Genomic DNA, 22275 nt, shown 5'->3' with positions numbered 1-22275 from the left:
TTGTGTGTGTGTGTGTGTGTGTGTGTGTGTGTGTGTGTGGTGCTGGGGATTAAACCCAGGGCCTCAAGCACTCTATCACCTGAGCTATATCCCCAGCCCCAAGGTGGCTTATGTTTTGTCTCATGTCTGTTAAGGAGAATTGTACCTGTTTGACTCATTTAATCCTTCCCTAGCAAATTGAGGTCTGAATGAATACTAAGGAAACCGTAACTACATATATATGTCTATAAAATCTATAAAATCAATGTGGCCTGATGGCCTCTGATTAAGATAAGATTAGCTCTTTCTTGAAGGCATCTTTCTCTGCTCCAACCATTTATCTAGTATAGATAATATATGGAGTGAACAATGAAAAACATCCAGCTGGGTTTTACTAGAAATGAAGGTTGAGGGGGGTGCAGAGCAGGGAGCAGAACAAGTCCTAGTGAGCAATGAGTGAGCTAAGTTTGTAGACTTTCAGCTCCTGCTTTTGTCATAGGGATTAAAATTCTCCCTACAAGATTACTATTTGAAATCAGGGCCCTACAAAAACATACCTGGAGAGATATATACCCATATACATTTGAACATGAGCAATAACAATTTAGACTACTGTAGGGAACTACAGCTTGTATACAGCCATGGACCTTATGAATAGAGCCTGGGGAAGAGTCAAGAGTGCAATAGGTAGGAGAGCAACATAGCCTTGAGTCCAGGATCTGAACCAATCTGCCTTAGTGTCTAGTGATGGAATTAGCGACATCATACATCTCAACATAGAAGCTGCAAACTACCAATACAAGATCTGCTTCTATACAATACACTCCTGAGTAGTGGGTGAGTGCAGTCACCAAACACAATTTGATAGAGAGTTTATAAAGGATCATAGATATAACATCCCTTTCAAAATGTGTCTCCAAACAAGTATCCAAAGCACTAAAGAAATAAGGTAGCTCCCTACCCCTCAAAAATTCATCAAAAGATGAATTAAGGCTATATGAATATAAAATGATAAAACACTATGAACGAAGATCATTCCAGTGCATTCAGTATGTTCAAAAGACTAAGTTAGGGAGTGCCGTTAACTAAAATAACAAGAAACTTTGCAAATAAAACTAATCATTGACGTTCCTGAACTCTCAAATTCATGCCAAAATTCAGGCAAAGGAGGGAATTAGAAGAAGGATGCTGAGGACCTTACTATCCATAGCACTAAGAGAAACAGATGAGAAATTTAAAAGAGAAATTAAGAGAAATGGAGAATTGACCACAACACTCTAAAGTGAACTTTACTATGTATATTTTAGGGGTTCATTTTGCAGTATATTTGAGGGCTTTCAGAAGAAGAGAATGGAGGAAATGGCAGGCAATATTTGAAGCTATAATAGCTAGGAATCGTCCAGAATTGAAGAAGGATGTGAGTCTTTAAGGAAATGGTCTCCCAAGAGAAATTTCAAACATCTGGGAAGGAAAGAAAGGCCTACATGGAGCAATTGGTATTCTTTACAGCACAGCTTTGAGAAGCCTTAGCTGATTATAATGAGCCTTTTCTGTTTTTCACTGGAAAACACTAAAACAGAAATGTAATGTGTTGTATATACTAAACCATGTTTCCTGAACAAAGACACTTACAAATGACTCCTAAAAGGAGAACCTTGTGGACAACAAGACATGCAGAATCAAGATACCCAGGAAGATCTCTCTAGAAAAGGTAGTCTTATGTCAGCACCTTTGTGAAAAATAGGTAGGAAGACAGTGATTGCTTGTTGTACTGTCTGAAATTCATGTTTAAAAACAGTATTTTCAAAAGAAACATCATGAATGACCCAATCTAGTAGAAAGGAAAAATTTGAATATTATTCTATGGAAAAAATGTCAGAGGTGGGCATGGTGGTGCAGATTTATAATCCCAGAGACTTGGGAGGCTGAAACAGGAAGATCACAAATTCAAGGCCAGCTTGGACAACTTAGCAATACTCTGTCTCAAATTAAAAAGGGTTAGGGATGTAGGTCAGTGGTAGAGTGCCCCTGGATTCAGTTCCCAGAACTGGGGAGCAGGGATGTCAGTTGGAACATTTCAATAAGGATAGTATTCTTTTAGTGAATAATTGCAAAGTGGGGAGGGGATAGAAGGCCATTCCTATGGAATGAGACCCTATGAACATTGGATGCTGCTTCAAGTTCACAGAAACACTTAGCTGATGGCCTGTTAAGGGGTCAGAAAATAGATATAATTAATGCAAACAGCTACATACATTGATTCAGACCCAGAAGGTCAGTGTGCAGAATCTAGTAAGGTAAATTTGTTTTGATAAAGCTCTTTTTATCATTGTTTTGTCAAAACAGATTGCTATGAAAGAAACTGTACAAACAATTATCCTTGAAGATTGATAGCAATAGGATTTCAATGAGCCAGATTGGAGATTCTGTTCCTATAGATGAAAATGATCATACATTGATCATACATTGATTTTCTTTGACTTTAAATAAATTCCTGGAAAGCTTGTAATAGTAGATACAGGGTAGGACTAAAAACAACAACAAACCAATAGTATACTGGATTTTGTGTCTGCTTCCTTGTGGGCATCTAGCAGTTTCAAACTGAGCATTTTGGAAGACATGTCATCCCCTGTAGAATGTTCCTTCCAGATACGGAACAATAGAAAATATTTCCCTAGCCAGTCATGGTGGTGCATATCTGCAATCCCAGTGACTCAAGAGGCTGAGGCAGGAGGATTGCAAGTTCGAGGCCAGCCTCAGCACCTTAGCAAGACCCTAAGTAATATAGTGAGACACTGTTTCAAAATTAAAAGGTGGTAAAGCACCCTTGGGTTTAATCCCTAGTACCTCCAAATTTCCTCAATATGAAACCAGGTCATGAGATTATCTTATTTTCTCAGACTGGACAATGGGAAAAGTTTTCTTACCACTTATATTTTCTGTCTTTTCTCATAGATAACATATCTCCATATTTGTAGGTAGGAGTTTCTCTAACCTGATGAAATATCATTTATGAAAAACATGCCATCTTATTTGGTACTTGTCATAACTGGAAAAAAGATTTGAATAGCTCTAATCAGTCACTTTTGATTCTCTGAATCCTAAAGCATTTGGAACCATTGCATATGCTAATATTCTTTATATTTCTTTGGACATCAATTGAGTATGACGAAAAGAAAGTGGATAGCCATAGAAACACTTACATGAAATAAAATGCATGGAAATAACATTATTTGGAACAAAAAGGTATATTACATAAAAAATAAGCCAAGAACAATCAAGGTCTTCTATGAATCTAATGTCATAGGCATCAAAATAAATGTCAACAGAACTAAAAGGAGATACTGTAACAAATCCATCATATTCAACAGTCCTCTAAGAAAAATTGATAACATCAAAGAATAAAAAAATCCCAACAGTGTAGACTATTTGAATAACAAATTTAGCATAATTTATGTATTTTGAAATTCTGCCTTTCAGAGAGGAAAATATATGTATTCTTAAGTGCTCAATGGATACATTTTCCAAAGTGACTATGGACTAGATCACAAAAAGAAGTTTTGCTAAATTTCAAAGGATCAGTATCATACAGGTAGTCTCTGATTAAAATGCAAATTAATTAGAAATGTACACTGAAAACATGTTTGGAAATATAAAAACTGCACTCAAATGACAGCAGATTAACTTAAAAGATGGCAATAATGATTACAAAATATAATTTAAAAACTAAAGTAAATATTTCCAAACTTTTGGTCTACCTTTAAAGTACTACCAAGAAGCAAATTTGTAATTCTAAATGTATTTATTTTAAAATAGTAAAGATAGCTGGGTGGTAAAGATAGCTGGTGGTTCATGCCTGCAATTCCAGCAGCTCAGGAAGCTGAGACAGGAGGCCCTCGAGTTCAAACCCATCCTCAGTAACTTAGCAAGGCCCTGAGCAACTTATTGAGACATTGTCTTTAAATAAAATATAAAAGGGCTGGGGATGTGGCTCTGTGGTTAAGTGTCCTTGGGTTCAATTCCAGATACAAAAAAAAGGTAAAGATTAAAAAATAAATAATTTAAGCATTCAACATGAAAAACAAAAGGAAAAAAGTCCAGTAAAATACAAAAAAACATGATTAATGGACAAAAAAGAAACCAGAATAAATGTGGAACTCTGCCACATTTCTGGGTGTAAAGACTCGATAATATGAACTCAGTTCTTCCCAGTTTATTCTATAAATTCAGTATGATTCAAGTCCAAAATTTCAACAAGAGTTTTTGTGAAATATGAAAATTAGATACAAAAATCATAGGGAAGATCAAAGATATCAGCATAGCCAAGACAATTTTAATGAAGAACAAAGTGGGGATGGGAGAGGCTAACAGACACCAACTGATTTAAAACATCACAGACCAATAGAATAGCATTGAGAACTCAGAAGCACAACTGTATATTTATGTACACTTGATATATTGCAGAGGCACTGTTAAAATTGGAGGGGGAATCGAGGGGAAATGAATGAGATTTTTGGCTCAATTCTTTATCTATAGGCAGAAAGCAAACTTAGATCACATTTTGATACTAAGCACAAAAATAGATTCTGGGAAAATCAAAGACCTCAATGTGAAAAACAAAATTTAGACTTTAAAATGTAGTTGTAAGGAAGATTTTCTTAAACAAAACTTAAAAAGCAGGAAACATGGAGAAATATGGTGAAACTTAATTATTTTGTACCGTAGGATGCCATGAACAAAGTTAATCCACACCAAGAGAAGGGCAGGAGATAATATTTGCTGTGCACGTAACTAATAGAGGATATGCATGTAGAATATATGAAGAACATTAATAAGAAAAGACAATCCAGTGGGAAAATGGGTAAAGGAAACATGAAAATCTAGTTAACATGAAAGAAATTCATCCTTTAGTAATCAGGGATGTGCAAATTAAAATGTACCCATCAGATTGCCCCCAAACGTGAATGTCTGATGATACCAAGCTTTTGAGGAGAATATAGCCATATTGGAAAACCCCATTCACTATTGGAGAGAGAGTAAATTGGTAAAACCACTTAGAAGAACATTTTGGTGATATGTAGCAATGCTGAAGATACTGCTAGGAACCAACTATTCTACATCAAGATGTATTCTGTGTAGAATCTCTTAAACAGGTATCCAAAAAGACAGGTATAAGGAAGTTCATTGCTTCATGATTTGTAATAGTGGAAAATTGGAAACAACCGAATTGCCCACGGACAGGAGAATGTTGTTAGCATATTCAAGCAACAGAATAATACCTTACAGCAATAAAATAACAAACTGTATATCAGCGTGGATAAATCTCCAAAACGGTGTTGAAGGCAAAATCAACTCTTAGAATGGTATGTACATTCTTAAGCATGAAGTTCTTAAATGTAAAATTTAAGAACATGCAAAATAATGATGTTAGAGATTGAATCACATGAAATGGGCGTTTTTGTAGATTAAAAAACAAACAGGTGAATATCAGAATCTTTAAGTTCAACATAATATTTGTGGATGCATCCATGGTAATGATGGACATGGAATTCAGTATGGCATTATCTCCTTGGGAGCAATGGTGAGGAGGCAATGGTATGGTACTAGGGGTACATGGCGGGGGGGGAGCTTCAGCATTAGTTGTCATATTTAATTTCTTCAAAAAAATTTTTGAAGAAAATATGGCAAATGTTAAATTGATTGAAGCAGGGTGGTGGGCACATGGATATACTCTTTCTGTATTCTTATACATTTCTGTTGAAAATGTTTGATTTTTTAAAATCAAACCAAAGTATAGATATGGGCATAAAAATTTAATCTCATTATAAAGAAATACTTGCAAAATTATTACAGTTTTTGCTGCTTACTTGTCTGAACATAGCACTCATGAGACTTTTAGTATAACATAAAAAATTGAAAAGCATCGCCCCTTCCACACTAGTCAAAAGCTTCAAATTTTATTTTGTTCTTTCAGCATTGGTAAGATCATCATCTCAAACACCATTCATTAGTGCCTCTCTTTTGCTTGCTCTTGTTTGGTGGTGGTCAGATTCTATCTGCCATGTTCTAAGAAATCTGGTGATGATATTCAGTTTTCTTTCTTTTTTTCCTTCCCTCCTTTTTTTTATATGATGCCAACAGGAATCTGCAAGCAGAATATGATCGTCTAAAGCAACAACATGAACATAAAGGCCTGTCCCCACTGCCGTCTCCTCCAGAAATGATGCCCACCTCTCCACAGAGTCCTCGGGATGCTGAGCTCATTGCTGAGGCCAAGCTACTGCGTCAACACAAAGGCCGCCTGGAAGCCAGGATGCAAATCCTGGAGGATCACAATAAACAGCTGGAGTCACAGTTACACAGGCTGAGGCAGCTGCTGGAGCAAGTGAGACCCATATCTCTCTAATATGAGATATTTGCAAACATTCATTTTTTCCCTCTTAAGCAAAACTAAAAAACAGAACTCAGAGTTCTTGTAAGTATAAGCATCAATTCTTCAGTGCTTAGAATGTGCCCAGCAAAATGCTAGGTGTCAAAGGATATAAAAAGGGGAAAACAAGTGTGCATTTTTATATAAGATGTTTCCTGCCAAAATGTTTTTTATTAGACCAATTTGAAAGGCATCTTTGAAAAAAACAATTCCAAAATTTACCTCTTGAAATGGAACTATCTTCTTTGACATTATAGTTTCTAATATACCTTTGGACTTTTCTTCTGATCCTTAACACATAAATTTTTAAGCTTCCATTAAAAACCTAACAAGTTACTGCACTATCACAGACTTCGTCCAGACATGGTGCTGGCTTTTGAGAATTTTAAATTCTCTGTTGTATTTCTTAATACTTCCCCTAAATATGAATTTTCCATTACATTATTAAGATCTTGTGTGGTCTCAGCATTCTCACATAGCTTTCCAAATATTTTGGTCTTTTAGTCTAATGATAAATATCTTGCTCTACTGAACCCCTATTTTTTTTCCTCATTTTTATGAGGGGGCAGAGTTCAGATACAAAGATAAAATCCACAGATTATATCAACAGTAAAATATCCCAAATTCAATAACCTTTGGGAGATTTCTAAGTAGAATGGGTCAAAATTCCTGGTCCTGAGTTCTGTAACATTTTATTTTATATATTCATTTATTATTAAAAATAATTGTTTTCTTTTGGATGCCTTAGCCCCAGGCAGAGGCCAAGGTGAATGGTACCACAGTATCTTCTCCTTCAACCTCTCTACAGAGGTCAGATAGCAGTCAGCCTATGCTGCTCCGAGTGGTTGGCAGTCAAACTTCAGAATCTATGGGTAAGTATCTTAACTACTCCTAGATTTTGTTATCTCTTAAGATCTGGGAGTGGTGAAATGTTTGCAAATAATTCAAATCATTAGCTAGATTATCTAACATTTCTGGATGGGGAATTTTCACAAGTGCCTTAAGGAATGTGATAATCCTAGTCTTCAAAGAACTAGCCTTCAATTATTCAGGACAAGCAGGGGAGCATTACAGTTTATTCATTTTGGAGACCAGGGAATGCTTTATGACCAGTTGATATTTTTAAAGGGTTCTAAAAAATGGATTAGTGTGTCAATCAGCATTTTACCACCATGACAAAAATACCCAACAAGAATAACTTAGAGAAGGAAAAACTTAATTTTGGGCTTATGCTTTCAGAGGTATCAGTTCATGGTTGGCCAGTTCTACTTATCTGAGCCTGAGGCAAACCAGAACATCATGGCAGAATAAAACTTCACAGTTTATAGCAGCTGGGAAGCAGAGAGAGAGAGAGGTGCTAAGGACAAAATATAAACCAAGCTGGGCACGATGGTGCACATCTGTAATCCCAGCTACTCGGGAGGCTGAGGCAGGAGGATCGGGAGTTCGAAGCCAGCCTCAGCAATTTAGCAAGGCGCTAAGCAACTCAGTGAGACCTTGTATCTAATAAAATTAGGGCTAGGGATGTGGCTCAGTGGTGAATGCCCCTGAGTTCAATTTCTGGTACCCAAAAAGAAAATATATATATATCTCACAAAGGCATGCCACCAATTACCTATTTTCTCCAGGCATGAATTACCTCCCTATAGTTACCTACCAGTACAGTAATCCTTTAAAATTATTAATCCATCAAGTGGATTAATTTGCTGATTAGGTTATAGCTCTCATAATTTATAATCATTTCACCTCTGAATACTCCTGCATTGTCTCATATATGAGCTTTCAGGGGATACCTCACATCCAGACCATAACAAGTACTAATCAAGCATACCCTGAGGTAAGAATAGTGTAAGGGAGAGTGTGGAGATTAGGCCCAAAGGTGAGGAAATAGCCAGTAATCCAATTAAGTAGGAAAATAAGGTCCAATCAGGGAGAACAAGGAAATAAGGCTTTAGGAGAAGGCTGTAAGCTCATTATAGTGAAATGGACATTGAACTGAGGTGTTCAACTGATTTTGGTGTCAGAGAGCCACTAAAAATAACTTACCAAACTAAAAAAGATTTAAGAAAAAAATTCTTAAAAGTTGTGTGCTGGCCCCTGTATTTGACCCAAAGTAAAACTTTTACCAATGAAAAGACCAATTAGGAGGCAGTTGCTAAGACCAAGGAATGTGAATTGTGAGTGACTGCATTTGAGCGATGTGTCTACATATGAAATTGTTCCATGAAAATAGAATGCCCAGGGCTGGGCAAATGACTGTAAAATGTAGGGAAGGAAATAAGGGGAGAGGATGTGGGTGGCAGAAGATAGTAAAACCTGATTTTGGACATAATATTTTTGAGGAGCTATCAGGTATTCTGTGTCATGTCCAGAAAGAAGTTTAAAGTACAGGTCTATCCCAGATGTAAGAGGGCAGACTGGGGAGATTTGAGAGTGAGCTTCATTAAACTGATTGCTAAAGGGTATGGGATGAGAAATAGATAGCAAATGTACTCAGATACAATACCTTGGGGAAGACCTCTATTTGGGTGATAGGAAGCTGAAGGACTGGGGTATAGGAATATGTTCAAGGAAGGTATGATAGAAAGCTCAATGGAGGGCTAGGGTTGTGGCTCAGTGCTAGAGCATTTGCCTAGCATGTATGAGGCACTGGGTTTGAGTCTCAGCACCATATATAGATAAATAAATAAAATAAAGGTCCATCAACAACTAATATCTATCTATCTATATCTATCTATATCTATATCTATATATCTATATCTATATATATATATATTTTTTTTTTAAAAAAAGATCAATGGAAATGAGGATAACTCACAACTCACAGGGTCACTGGAAATGCACTGGCCACTTTGGAAAATATTTTCAGCCAAGAGAAGGGAAGTTGGAACTTCTGTTGTTTCAATGAAATTAAAAGATAAGTTATTCTTAAAAATTAGGAAAGATAGTAGATATCCTATGTGCATATATGATTGTATTACCAATGTAATTCTACGTCATGTACAACCAAAAGAATCAGAAGTCATATTCCATATATGTATAATATGTCAAAATACATTTGACTAACATGTATAACTATTAAAAACAAATTTTTAAAAAATGAATGAGAACTAAGGAAAATGATTACACTTTGGGGGCATTACCAGGTAGGTAAAAATGAGATGAGTTTGTGGAGGAAATGGTCAGTGTGATCTGGTGTCATTCTTCAGCAAGGTTCTCTGCCTAGGACTGATTCCTAAGAAATCTGGAATTGATGAGGCATAAACAATAAATGAAGGTCAAAATGAGCAAGGCACGTTACAGTGGTAATAAATGGCTGTGACCGGGGTTGTTAGCCAGATGCTCATTGGTTTTTTCCTGCTGTGCTAGGTTAGACAGTAGTATTTTATGAACACCACGAATATTTGACTGATTGTCTTCATTTCTCCTTCTCTCTTAAGGTCAAGTGAGCATGAGTCAGTGCCACGTTCTAGCTTCCTTTTCCCTGGGTCCTAAACTAGTTATATTTGACTCCAAATAATACTTCACAGAGCCAGGCATAATGGTGTTCATCTGTATTCCCAACTATTGGGAAGACTGGAGTGGGAGGATTAATTAATTGAGCCCAGCATCTCAAAAAACATCCCCTCCCCACCTCCCACAAATAAGTATTACCTCACAGAAGAGACCTGTGACTCCTTGATTCCTCCTCACACCTAAAGCTCTTTCACCTATGGTATGATGGTGTGTTCAGACTTGAGATCTTCCAAAGGAGAATCTTTCCTTCTAAAGAGAAGGAAAATTCCTAAATTGATAGGACAGAAAGGAAAAGTCAAAGATATGCATGAAATTTATGGTGAAACATTGGGAGACCTTGGTCAAGAAAATTTGAAATTGGACATCATGGAAGTAAAATGATTTCAAGCGATTTCTACTTTTTAGGATGTAGCTTCCCAGTAAGCTGCTGAAGGTTTATGAAGATCATTGAGGGTTTAAGGGTGTGGTTTATAAGGCCAGAGTTGTGGGGCTCATCAGCAGGGTGGTGAGACCCTTATGGTGATGATGGGAAAGATGTCAAGGAGAGTGGATGAGAGTGCTAAGCGTTGAGCATTTCTGAAGGAGGAGAGTGGGTGATTGAAGTGGGTGATGTTCAAGAATCTGGAGCCGTAAGGAGATGCACGTTCTCCTCTGGAGAAGTCAAAATGTTATAAGATAGCCACATTTCAGTTGTTTGGAGAAGGAAGGGAATATATTTGAGGTTGTTTTCCTGACTTTACTACACCTCAGTGATTTAGGGCAGTCTCTGTGTCGGATTCTCTTTCTCCACATGAGATCTGAATACAGCTAATGGACTGTTGGGACTATAAATGATAGCACAGTGCATGAAAAAATATTGCATGCCTTTGAAAAGTCTATAAATTCTGAAAACAACTGAGCTTTAGTGCCTCTGTTGTTATTTCCTACTTCAGGATTTTCCTTTTTTTTTTTTTGAAGTAAGTAAAGCATGTGAAATTAAGTCACATATTTTAGCAGTGAGATTCAGAGCCCTGGGTGCTTAGAAGCATTAATTATTTAGGTTGTCAACACTGATGAAAAGGCAGCATTCCTGTTAAAGCACCCAAATGAAAGTACACATCAGGCCGTATTCCTGATGATTTGTGGAAATAAGATTGTGGCAGAATTGAATACAGGGACAGAAGTGCTATATTCCAGTGGCTATGTTAAGCTAAGAGATAACTTGCCAATGATAAGATGGATTGGCTATGTTGTTAAAGTTTGTTCTTTGAAAGAAAAGACTGAATTCAAAGGTGCTTTTTCTTTTTCTTTTTTCTGAACTGCATAAGCAAGTTTGTTTTAGAAAGGGAAAAGGATTATCATTTTGAAAGAGGCTTGCAGGTGTTTAAATAAATGCAATGTGTGTCCTCATTATTTGAAGGTTTGAGATGTGATAAGGCTGGGATCTGCTGAGCCATATTCTAGATAGAAAATGGCATTCTTTATATATACAACCCCAATCATTTTCTTTTAACTGAAATATGGAAGAAGTCATACCAGGTGATCTGTCTAAAGAGTTGGAGCAGTCAGCCCTCCCTACCCAGTAGGTTCTGCATACACGGATTTAATCAACCATAGTTAGAAAGTGTGGGGGTTGGAATTCACCTGTACTGAACACGTACAAACTTTTTCCTGTCATTGTTCCCTAAACATACAATATAATAACTGTTTACATAGCACTTACATTGTCTTAGATATTATAAGTGATCTGAAGTTGATTTAGATTATACAAAAGGAGGTATGTAGGTTATATGCAAATACTATGCCATTTTATATATAAAAGATGTGAGCATCATGGATTTGTTGGTAACTGCAAGGATTCTGGAATGAATCCTCCAAAATTATGAGGGACAAGGGACAACTGTACTTCCTCAAACCATGAAATGCTTATCACCAATAAATCTCTGTGTACCCTATGTGTTCTATATAGCTTTTACTGGGACAGTATGTTAATGAAGTGCACACTCTATTGGAAGAAACAAAGAAATAGAAATTAACAAAGTAGGTTAGCCAACTTTCCATTGCTATGACCAGAATACCTTACAAGAAAAAATTTTAGAGAAGGAAAAGTTTAGTTGGATGCATGGTTTCAGAGGTTCAGTCCATAGTTGACCAACCCCAAGGCAGAAACATGACTGTGGAAGGGCATGGCGGGGGAAAGCTGCCCAGCTCATGGCAGCCAGGAAATTGGGACAAGTTATGTCCCCAAGGACACACCTCCAGTGACCTACTTCCTTCAGCCACACCTCACCAGCCTATAGTTACCATCCAGTAGTCTGTTCAAATCATTAATCCATGAAATGGTTTACTCTGCTGATGAGGTCACAGCTCTCAAAAATCCAATCTTTTCACCTCTGAACATTGTCACATTGCCTAACACATGAGTTTTGAGGAGACATTCCTAGATCCAAACCATACACAAGGCTTGTTTTAACTTTCCTGAGTTCTGCACCCCAGAGTCTATGACTTCTAACAAGTCCTTATCTCTAGTGACTTCTCACCCACTACAAGATTATTCTTTGTAAAATATTTTGCATTTTATTTTTTGTCTATTTGAAAATGTGTCATTATTCCCTAGCATTTTTTGGGAGGTACCAGGGATTGAACCCAGGGACACTTAACCACGGAGCCACATCCTCAGCCTTTTTTTTTATTTATAATGGGGCCTTGCTAAGTTGCTGTGGCTGTCTTTGAACTTGCCATCCTCCTGCCTCAGCTTCCTGAGCTGCTAGGATTATAGGCATGATTAAATATTTGATGCAGAATTACTGTGTAAGCATTGTCTAATCCTCTGTTCATCACATCAAGGCTTTCCTCAATATTCTCTCTCTGTCCCCCTCACTCTTCTTCCTGGGCTCTCTTTTCATTCTTTGATAACCCTACATCCAAATTTCTAGCCCGGTCCTCTCTCCTGAGCATCTTCTGGATAAAAATATTACCCAATCTGAAATTGTAATTGGAACTTCTTTTCTGACAGGCACAGTGGTGCACACCTATAATCCCATCCCCTCAGGAGGTTGAAGCAGGAGGATCACAAGTTCGAGGCCATCCTCAACAACGTTGAGGCCCTCATTAGGCCCTAAGCAACATAGTGAGACTGTCTCAATAAAAATAAAAAGGGATGGACATATGACTCAGTGGTTAAATGCCCCCAGGTTCAATCCTTGGTACTCTCCCCCAAAACTTCCAACTTTCCAAACTATAAAAAGATTGTTATTTTTCTATACTTTCTTCCTGTACCTGCCTTCCTTAGCCATGTTTCACCATCAATCCAATTGCCAAGGTCAATCTGTTATGTTTCTTATCAAAAGAACAAAATCCTTCAATTCATCTGTCCAAATTTAGCCCTCATTGTGAACTACCTGAACAGATGATATAAATACTTTCCTGATCGGTTCCTTTGACTTCTGCATCTTCACATTTCCAAGCCTTCCAGATGGTTCTAGTTACTTCCCTACTAGTCAGATTATATTATATTATTTTCTTCCTTTAGCATTTTATGGCTTCTATATACTTTCAAAATGAAGTCCAAACTCTTTAACATTATCTTTAGCATTGAGCACAATTTTTTCTTTTTCTTTTTTCAGGGGGGGATTCTGGGGATTGATTAAACCCAGAGGCACTTTATCACTAAGCCACAATCCCAACCCTTTTTTTTTTTATTTAGAGACAAAGTCTCACTGTGTTTCTTAGGGCTTTACTAAGTTGCAGAGGCTGGTCTTGAACTTGCAATCCTCCTGCCTCAGCCTCCTGAGTCATGTGCCTGAGTCATTGGCCTATAGGCATGTGCCAACACACCTGGCTGCACATGCTTTCTTAACCTGAATTATACCATTTTTTTCTTTTCATGAAGTGGATCTTCCTTTAGAACTTAATCATGTACTGTATGGGTTTGTTTTGTTTTAGTCGTAGATAGACACAATAACTTTATTTTTTTTATTTTTATGTGGTTCTAAGGATTGAACCCAGTGCTTCGCACGTGGGTCTGAGCCATGACCCCAGCCCACACTGTATGGTTTTATTATGTATTATATCTTATCATTTACCCTGTGTTAATAACAGTTATTAGTATTTATTTCTTCCCCCTAACTATGTAGAATGTAAGCCCCTTAAGGACAGGACGTAAGAATTGCTTATTTTTTTTTTCCTAACTGAGCATCTTTTATGCAACAAACCTCCAGTAAAGTGCTTGCTGAATTAATGTTTTAGAAATCAAGCACAATACATTCTTGTGTACATCTGGAACAATATATTTAAGAAGTTTAGCTACTAATTTCCATATTTCTTACCACAGATTAAAACTGACCAATTATTGTCAGCATAATCACAGTATACCATAATTTTATTTAAAATATTATGCACAGTATTTATGTGTAAAATTGAAAGCATCTATTCTAAATGATGACATAAAATAGTTAACTGAAGGCAAATATAGAGTATTGGATAAATCATTGTAATTTTTCTTGTGGAAAAAGTAAAGAAAGGCAAGAAGACATTAGTAAATAACACATCAAGTTGGAAATTGGTTAAAATCCAAAGAAAAATCATAGTGGGCATATTTGCTCACACACAGCCTCTTTATAAAAGAAAGTAATTTTCTTATTCGCAGTTCCTTTTTTAAAAGAGAATAATCTGCTTAGATGTGAGCAAAATCTTTTCTGCATAGACTACATAGGTTCTGCCTAAAATTGTTTTGTAAGCAAGTGGAACCATGATCAGCTTTGGAATTGAGGAAAAGTGAATGAGTCATATAAAATACCATTTCTTCAAGAAAAGTCTGAAACCACAGTGTGTTTCAGAAGACTTAAAAAATATCTTGCCATGGGGCTGGGGTAGTGGCTCAGTGGTAGAGCGCTTGCCTGGCACATGTGAGGCACTGGGTTCAATCCTCAGCACCACATGATAATAAATAAATAAAATAAAGGTATTGTGTGCAAATACAATTTAAAATTTAAAAAAGAATATTTTTAAAGCATATCTTGCCATGATCAGCCATTCTGTTTCTATTTTCTTAGATTAAATTGAGTCATCCCACTGTTTTTTTTTTTCTTAACTTCATTGGTGATCAAATATTACCTTGATACACATTATGGTGTATCAAGGTAATATTTGAATTTGACTCTATCTTTCTTTATTTTGAAACATTCATTTTTGAAATGTTTCTGTCATTTCTCTGACTAACTTCAGACAAGCCAAGATTATATTGCTAGGAATCAAAAAAATTTTTTACATGTGTTTGTGGGAATCAATTTGGAGTTGAATCAAGTTGAAGTGTTAATGTAAAGGAACTGCTATTAACTAAAATCCCTCAACCACTAGCAGTATGCTATTTGAGCAGGCAGTGAATCAGTAAAGTATGGATAAGGACTGACCAGATTCCTAGTGGGCACATTAGTGATTCAGTATGTATTTTCTTATTGAATAAATGAAAAGGTTTTTTATTTCTTTTTTTTGGTGGGGTGAGTGAGGGCTTGTTGTCACAGGTATGGTTATTAGGATCAGAAACATTTTGGGATTGCCTGTCATTTTGCATAGCATATAATCAAACAACCCACAGATATTGGTATCTTATTAGTTTGATGTCTTCAAACAGTATATCAACTGTCATATTTTTATTTTTCATTGACATACAGTATTTGTACTTATTTCGGGGGTACAGCATTTTAAGTCAATACAATATACAATGTGTAATGATCGAATCAGAGTAATTAGCATTTCTGTCTCCTCAAATCTTGGCATTTTTATATGTTTGGGAACCTTCTGTTGGCTTTTGCCATGTTTTATAAGTAACTACAAAATTCTTTCTTTTTTTGGTACCAGCAATTGAACCCACGGGTGCTTAACCACTGAGCCACATCCTCAAACCGTTTTTGTATTTTTATTTTTCAGACAAGATCTCCCTAAATTGCTAAGGCTCACTTTGCCCTCGTGATCCTCCTGCCCCTCCTCTCAAGCTGCTGGGATTATAGGCTAGGATTACAGGAGTGCACTGCCATGCCCTGCAACAAAATTCTTAAGTTGCATTTTCTCATTCACATCTCTGTTAGTTGGGGCTGGGGATATAGCTCAGTTGGTAGAGTGCTTGCTTTGCATGCACAAGGCCCTGGGTTCAATCCCCAGCACCACAAAAAAAGAAATATCTCTGTTAGTTGACTGAAATTTTCTAAGAGCACAGCTGCACTTGACCCTAGGTCATGGGTTGGATTTAGGACTGTCCCATACATGAGCAAATCCAAATTCTTGGGCCAGGAAAGTCTGCTCCTCCCAAACTTTCTCATTCTTGTCTGCACTGTCTTTCTTCTTGCTGTGTTTTGAGCAAGTCAATCACACTCTCCTCTTGGGACCTTTGCATTTGCTATTTAATCTGTCTGTTACAGTTTCCCTTTATATTCCTACATGGCTCACACCCTCAAGTCCTTAAAGGTTTTGCTCAAGTGCAATTTATCAATGAGAGTTTCCAAGGCTTCCCTTTCTTAAGACTTGTCCTCATTGTCCTTTGCTAACCCTCTCCTCAAGAATGTTTATCACCTGGGCTGGGGTTGTGGCTCAGTGGCAGAGCACTTGCCTAGCATGTGTGAGGCACTGGGTTTGATTCTCAGTACCACATATAAATAAATTTTTTTAAAATGTCCATCAACAACTAAAAAATAATTTTAAAAAAAGAATATTTACCACCACCCAACATACATAAACAATTTACTCGTTTATTTGTTCAGCATGAATACCTCTATAAGAATGTGAGATTCATTGAGACAAGGGTTTTTGGTTGTTTTTTCTATAACTCATGCGTCTAGAACTGTGCCTGGAATATAGTCAGTTTTGGTCAATTTTTTAATGAAAATCTTATTGTTAATTTTTATGGGTTTTATGTAAAACATTTAAAAAAACTGACCCAGTATATTAGAGTACAATGATATTACTTTGAATTCAGGTTCCACTTAAAAGTTTTAACTTCTCCTATATAATCTAATACTGAAAATATTAGCCATTAAGCATTTTTCAGTTGATTCACCTCTACTCATCCATGCAGGAGATGTATCTGATTTCAATTAAAAAGATAAAGTCATCTTGAGAAATCTGGAGCATATTGAGAAAAGAAGAAAACAAGATGATACTTCACTTGTTTATGTGATATTTAGGATGTATTAGATACTCAAATATGTTTGAATGGGGGTTAGGGGTGTAATTGAGTGGTAGAATGTGTGCTTGGCATGCACAAAGCCTCTGGGTTCAATCTTCAGCACTAAAAAAAGTTTAATTATCACTGCCATGAAAGTTTTCCATTAAAACAAGCTAATTTTACATTTGTACTTGGGCACTCCTATTTGAGACTCACAGATGATAGTTTATCTGTAAAGTTGAACTTGGCTGACATCATTCAACTTATACTTTATAATTTGATCCTTGAAATAATTCAGGGACAGGAATGCCAATCACATCATTGAACTGAACCTGAATCTTAACACACTACTATTGAGTTCCTCGAGCTCCAGTATGATGTAATTAAACTGTCAGAAATATTAACATCGATGTTCATGAGTGTCTCTGTAGGTTCTGATTTATTCTATAAGACATACTGTCACAGAGGTGGACTTGCCACCATTAAAAATCCCTCATATTTCCCAATTCAGCAAAAATCTGCATCACTAATGGAACAAAGAGATATAATCAGCCCTGCAGTTGTCAGGATCCTGTTCCACATGGTAGTATTTCATTCATTCCATCTTCACCAGATAATGGGCATTTAAGACTACAAGAAAAGAGAAATGAAAAATACCTTCTGTCATTTCTTTCTTTCTTTAAAGATTGTGTGTGTATGTGTGTGTGTGTGTGTGCGCGCGCGCACACGTGTGCATGTATAGAGAGTCTTCCTTTTCTATTTTGTGACCTTAATCCTTCAGCACTCCTTTTCAGTCTTTGTTATTTCAAAGAGGTTTCCTGTGGTCTGTTACCATGAGATACACAGAGGCTTTTTATTATCCCAAATCTTAACTCTCCATTCTAATAATGATATAAAGCCCCAGATCCAACTAAGATATGATTTTTGTCTTAATGGTTAGCATTAGCAGTGATTCTTTTAGCTGGTGCTTTAAAAGCAAGGATAAGCTGGGTGTGGTAGTGGCACATGCTTGTAATCCCAGCCACTCAGGAGGCTGAAGAAGGAGGATCCCAAATTTAAGGCCAGCCTCAGCAATTTAGGGAGACCCTGTCTCAAAAAGTTTGGGGATGTAACTTAGTGGTAACTCATGCCTGGCTTCAATCTCCAGTACTCCCCTCACCCAAAAAAGATGAAAATGTAAGAATAACTTCAGTATTACAATTATCATTGAAAATCCAAGTGGTATAGACTAAAGGAAATGCAAGAATATGTAAATCATTTATTCGCTGGCTCCCCTGTCATTTATAAGTGAGATGTGAACCTGAGGTTGCCCTTAAGCATGGTCATTATTGCTGACTTGCTGAAACAAGGTCTTGTTTTAGATGGAAGTAACAATGTGTTGAACAAGTAGAGCTTGAAAAGATGTTATTTTAATTATTGGAAGATTGACTATTATGGAAAATTAGTTTCAGAGAACCTTCAAAATTCAAAATGAACTTGATTTACACCTAAGAAATTTCCCCCTTACTGCAAAATGTTCTTTGAGGGGTATTTATTTGACATATGAATGAACAATAGAGACTCTGATGTATAAAGTCTATAAGGAGATTCTCATTCTCTGAGAAAGCCGTCCATTCCTCAAGAATTCCTTTACTTACACATCAGCACTCTACACACATAAGCAAATCTCAAAACTGAGAAAGAAAATTTCTCTCTATAAAATGATCAAACATCATTTTGATAATGTAGTCCCAAGTAACAAGGAGGAAAGGAACAAAATTCCCCATTACACTCTACATCTACTATCCTTAGAATACTAATGTTTCATTATCTATGCAGGTCACGTGCAACTTTTATTTCTATTACATTAGGCCTTAAAGGTATTTGAGTTTTGTTTGTAATTTTAGTTAAATGTCAAAGTGAAGCATGAAAAAAATACCTCAGTGTCTTCACTTTTTTCTTACCTTCATAAAGTAAACACAGAATGAAACATTTCTTTTGTGTTGAAGAGATACACTACAATTTTGTAATAATTGTTTCATTCCAAAAAAAGTTCAGCTGGGTGCAATGGCACATGCTTGTAATCCTGGCAAGTCCAGAGGCTAGGGCAGGAGTATTGCAAGCTCCAGAACAGCCTTCTTGATATAGAGAGACCCTGTCTCAAAATAAAAAATAAAATGGGCTGGGGATGCTGCTTAGTGGTGGAGGGCCCCTGGGGGTTCAATTCCCAGTACCAGTTAGGGAAGAGGTTCACATTTGTTAATGTTTCATAACAAAAGAAGATTTGTCAACTTAACTTCTCCATCCACCCCTTGGTAACAGGGATTGAACTCAGGGGTGTTTAATGACTGAGCCACATCCCTATCCCTTTTTATTTTTCACTGGATATACAATCTTTTAAACTTTGTTTTCTTCTCCAAGAATAGTGACACAAATAACTATGTAGAATTCTTCACTTTAAAGAATTAACCCCTAATTATTATTTTTTTATATTTTGTTTTAGTTGTAGTTGGACACAATACCTTTATTTTGTTTTTATGTGGTGCTGAGGATTGAACCCAGCACCCTGCATGTGCTAGGTGAGCACTCTACTGCTGAGCCACAACCCCATCCCATGTCCTCTAATTATTAAGCTGGAGGATTTTTTTGTTAATGTTCTTCATGAGCAAGTAAAGGGAATTTTACACACACACACACACACACACACACACACATATATATGTATATATGTGTATATATATATATGGGGGAGGTATGTACTGGGCATCTAATCCAGGGGGCACTTTACCTTACCATCCTCCTGCCTCAGCCTCCCCAATCACTGGGATTACAGGTGTGTACCACCATGCCTTACTATAATGGCTTTAAAAAGTAATCATGGCCCCTTTCTCTGGAACCTCTATGTTTTGCTAACATATAATTCATCCTTTTGTTTTGTTTTGTTTTTTTCTTTCATTAAGGTGAGGAAGATCTTCTCAGTCCTCCCCAGGACACAAGCACAGGGTTAGAGGAAGTGATGGAGCAACTCAACAACTCCTTCCCTAGTTCAAGAGGTAAGCTCCAATACCTAAATGGGACTCACATAAACTGGAATGATGGCACTCTCTTCTGTACCCTACTGATGTATATGCATTATCCACCTGAAAGCCAACATGTGCCTACAGAATGCCAATTTGGGTCCATGGTGGGAAGATGTTATTTTACTATGAATTTCTGGTTTCGCTTATTTGGAATTCAATCACCTACGTCATTGAGGTGTTTCTAGAAATAGGAATTCTACTGTGTCAAATATTTTATTTGCTTCACATATTGGTCTGAAGAGTTAGTTAGGAGGTATCTTTTACTTAAGAGTAATTATTGTGTGACTTTTCCAAATGAGGAAATGAATGAACATGTAGCTGCTATGTGGTACAGTGAGGCCTAGGACATGCCTAACAAGTGGTGGTGCTAGGGATTCTGACTCACCGGCTGATGCCCTTTTATATTTAAAAATTGTATCATACCCCATCATTTAAGTAAAAGATAATGAGTCTTTATAGATTAGTTTGCTAATCCATAGTTGGAGTATAAGCTTTATAAAGAAAAATATTAATATTTCCTTTCATCACTTTGACCTGTATATTTTGCTTCTTATGCACAAGCAGCATTTTCACCCACAGAATCCTCCCTCCAGTCTGAGCTTTAGATGTCTCCCTTCACCCAAAGAGATATTTTGCTGCCATTGTTAGTTTCTGGGGGCATTTATTTTGGTATATTGCCCCAACATAAAAGTCACTGATCCACCTCCCTTCCACAAATAAAAAGAATGGTAGCAGTCACCTGTGATCAAATAGAAGGAAAGCCTGGGGAAGTATAAAGAGGAAAACACCAGGCTTTGTGACCAATGATTGTCACCCCTAATGGGCAGCCTGGGAGGGAAGGGCGGCAGAAAATCTGGGCTATTTGTTCCTCTCCATAAGGGCAATGAGGAGGGTGTTTTGAGTAGTATGTTTTTCCTATCTTTTTGTTCAGTGTCAGTTAACAATGGCCATTTCCTAGCTATTTGATGTGCAAGTGAACGTTATGCAGTGCAAGCTAAAAGCAATAATGTTCTAGCGGAGCGTTGCTAAGGAACCGTCAGGGGAAGCTAATTTTAAATGTCTGCACCAGCCATCTTTTCACTGCTGAGCACCACTGATGTGTTGATTTTAACAGATAAGAATCTTATCTGTCTTCCACTCACCTCTACACCCCCCACCTGCCACCTGCATCCCCATCCTGAATAGCTTACATATCTCTTCTTTCTGCTCTTCACTATTTATAAGGAGAAGACCATATACTGGATTGGCAGAAATCAAACGCTTTCACCTTTATTCTCATTATTTTATCCTGTCAGCTTTTACTAGTGCCTACTAGGATCAGAGAAAGTACTAGGGAATCAAAGAAGAAATGACAAGTTCCTTGCCTTCAAGGAACTTACGGTCCCTTGGGGACAGAGAATTACAAAGAAGTTCAGATCACAAAGCAATTATATGATAACTGTAATAGAAATTTATTTGGCATGAGTAAATCCCTGATTTGACTATTATCTATATAAGAGAAGCATTTTACATACAGTACACATATATGTATATAATCACATATACATACAAAGATCAGAAACAGTAGCTTCTATACTACATAAATAAAGTACCTGATAGTGAATTAGGAAGGAAGGAGTTAACCTGAAGCAGAAGTTTCTTCTTCAAGGTTGTACACATTTCATCACCCCCATGCTTTCCTTTGAAGGTCCTAGATACGCATCTTATCCCAGCCCCTTGAACTGGAAGCTTGTTTACCTGCTGTATGGGATGTAGGTAGCTGCTCTGTTGGTGCCCTGGGCATTTCTCCCACATCTAAACAACAAGCATATTTCAGGAAAGAGGCAACAGCAAGACTGCTGGCTTTCCTTCCCCAGAGGTAGCCTTGCCTTCTTTTTTGTACCCATGCCTCTGCTCCACCCTAATTAGCTTTAAGGTAAAATCTTTTGCAGCATATCCCTGAGTCTCCTTTTTAGAGTCCTTGAAACTAGATTGGGTGTAGAATAAGTCTCCTAAAAGACTAGAAATTTACCTCTTCTGATATGGTATTTGCAGTTAACATTGCTGATGTTGTTGTAGTTACTTGTGTGATATTGATTTACTTGTATGGCATCTTGGGAAACTATTCAGGCTGCCTGGATAGTGTTGCTAAATTATTGCTTATGGAACAATAC

At 37.0% G+C, this 22275-nt stretch overlaps 1 protein-coding gene across 1 annotated transcript in view; it reads left to right on the top strand.

The window, feature by feature from the left end:
• Dmd (dystrophin) overlaps positions 1-22275 on the top strand; it is a 1737386-nt gene that overhangs the window by 1703602 nt on the left and 11509 nt on the right. The window contains exons 66-68 of the mRNA XM_048796385.1: positions 6121-6364; positions 7158-7281; positions 20003-20095. Of these exons, the coding sequence (XP_048652342.1) occupies positions 6121-6364; positions 7158-7281; positions 20003-20095 (461 nt within the window). The remainder of the gene's footprint in view (positions 1-6120; positions 6365-7157; positions 7282-20002; positions 20096-22275) is intronic.

This window comes from Marmota marmota, unplaced genomic scaffold, assembly GCF_001458135.2.
Source record: "Marmota marmota marmota unplaced genomic scaffold, marMar, whole genome shotgun sequence".
Lineage (NCBI taxonomy): Eukaryota > Metazoa > Chordata > Mammalia > Rodentia > Sciuridae > Marmota > Marmota marmota.
Note: the sequence above shows the minus strand (reverse complement) of the source record. Positions and strands in the feature narration are given on the sequence as shown.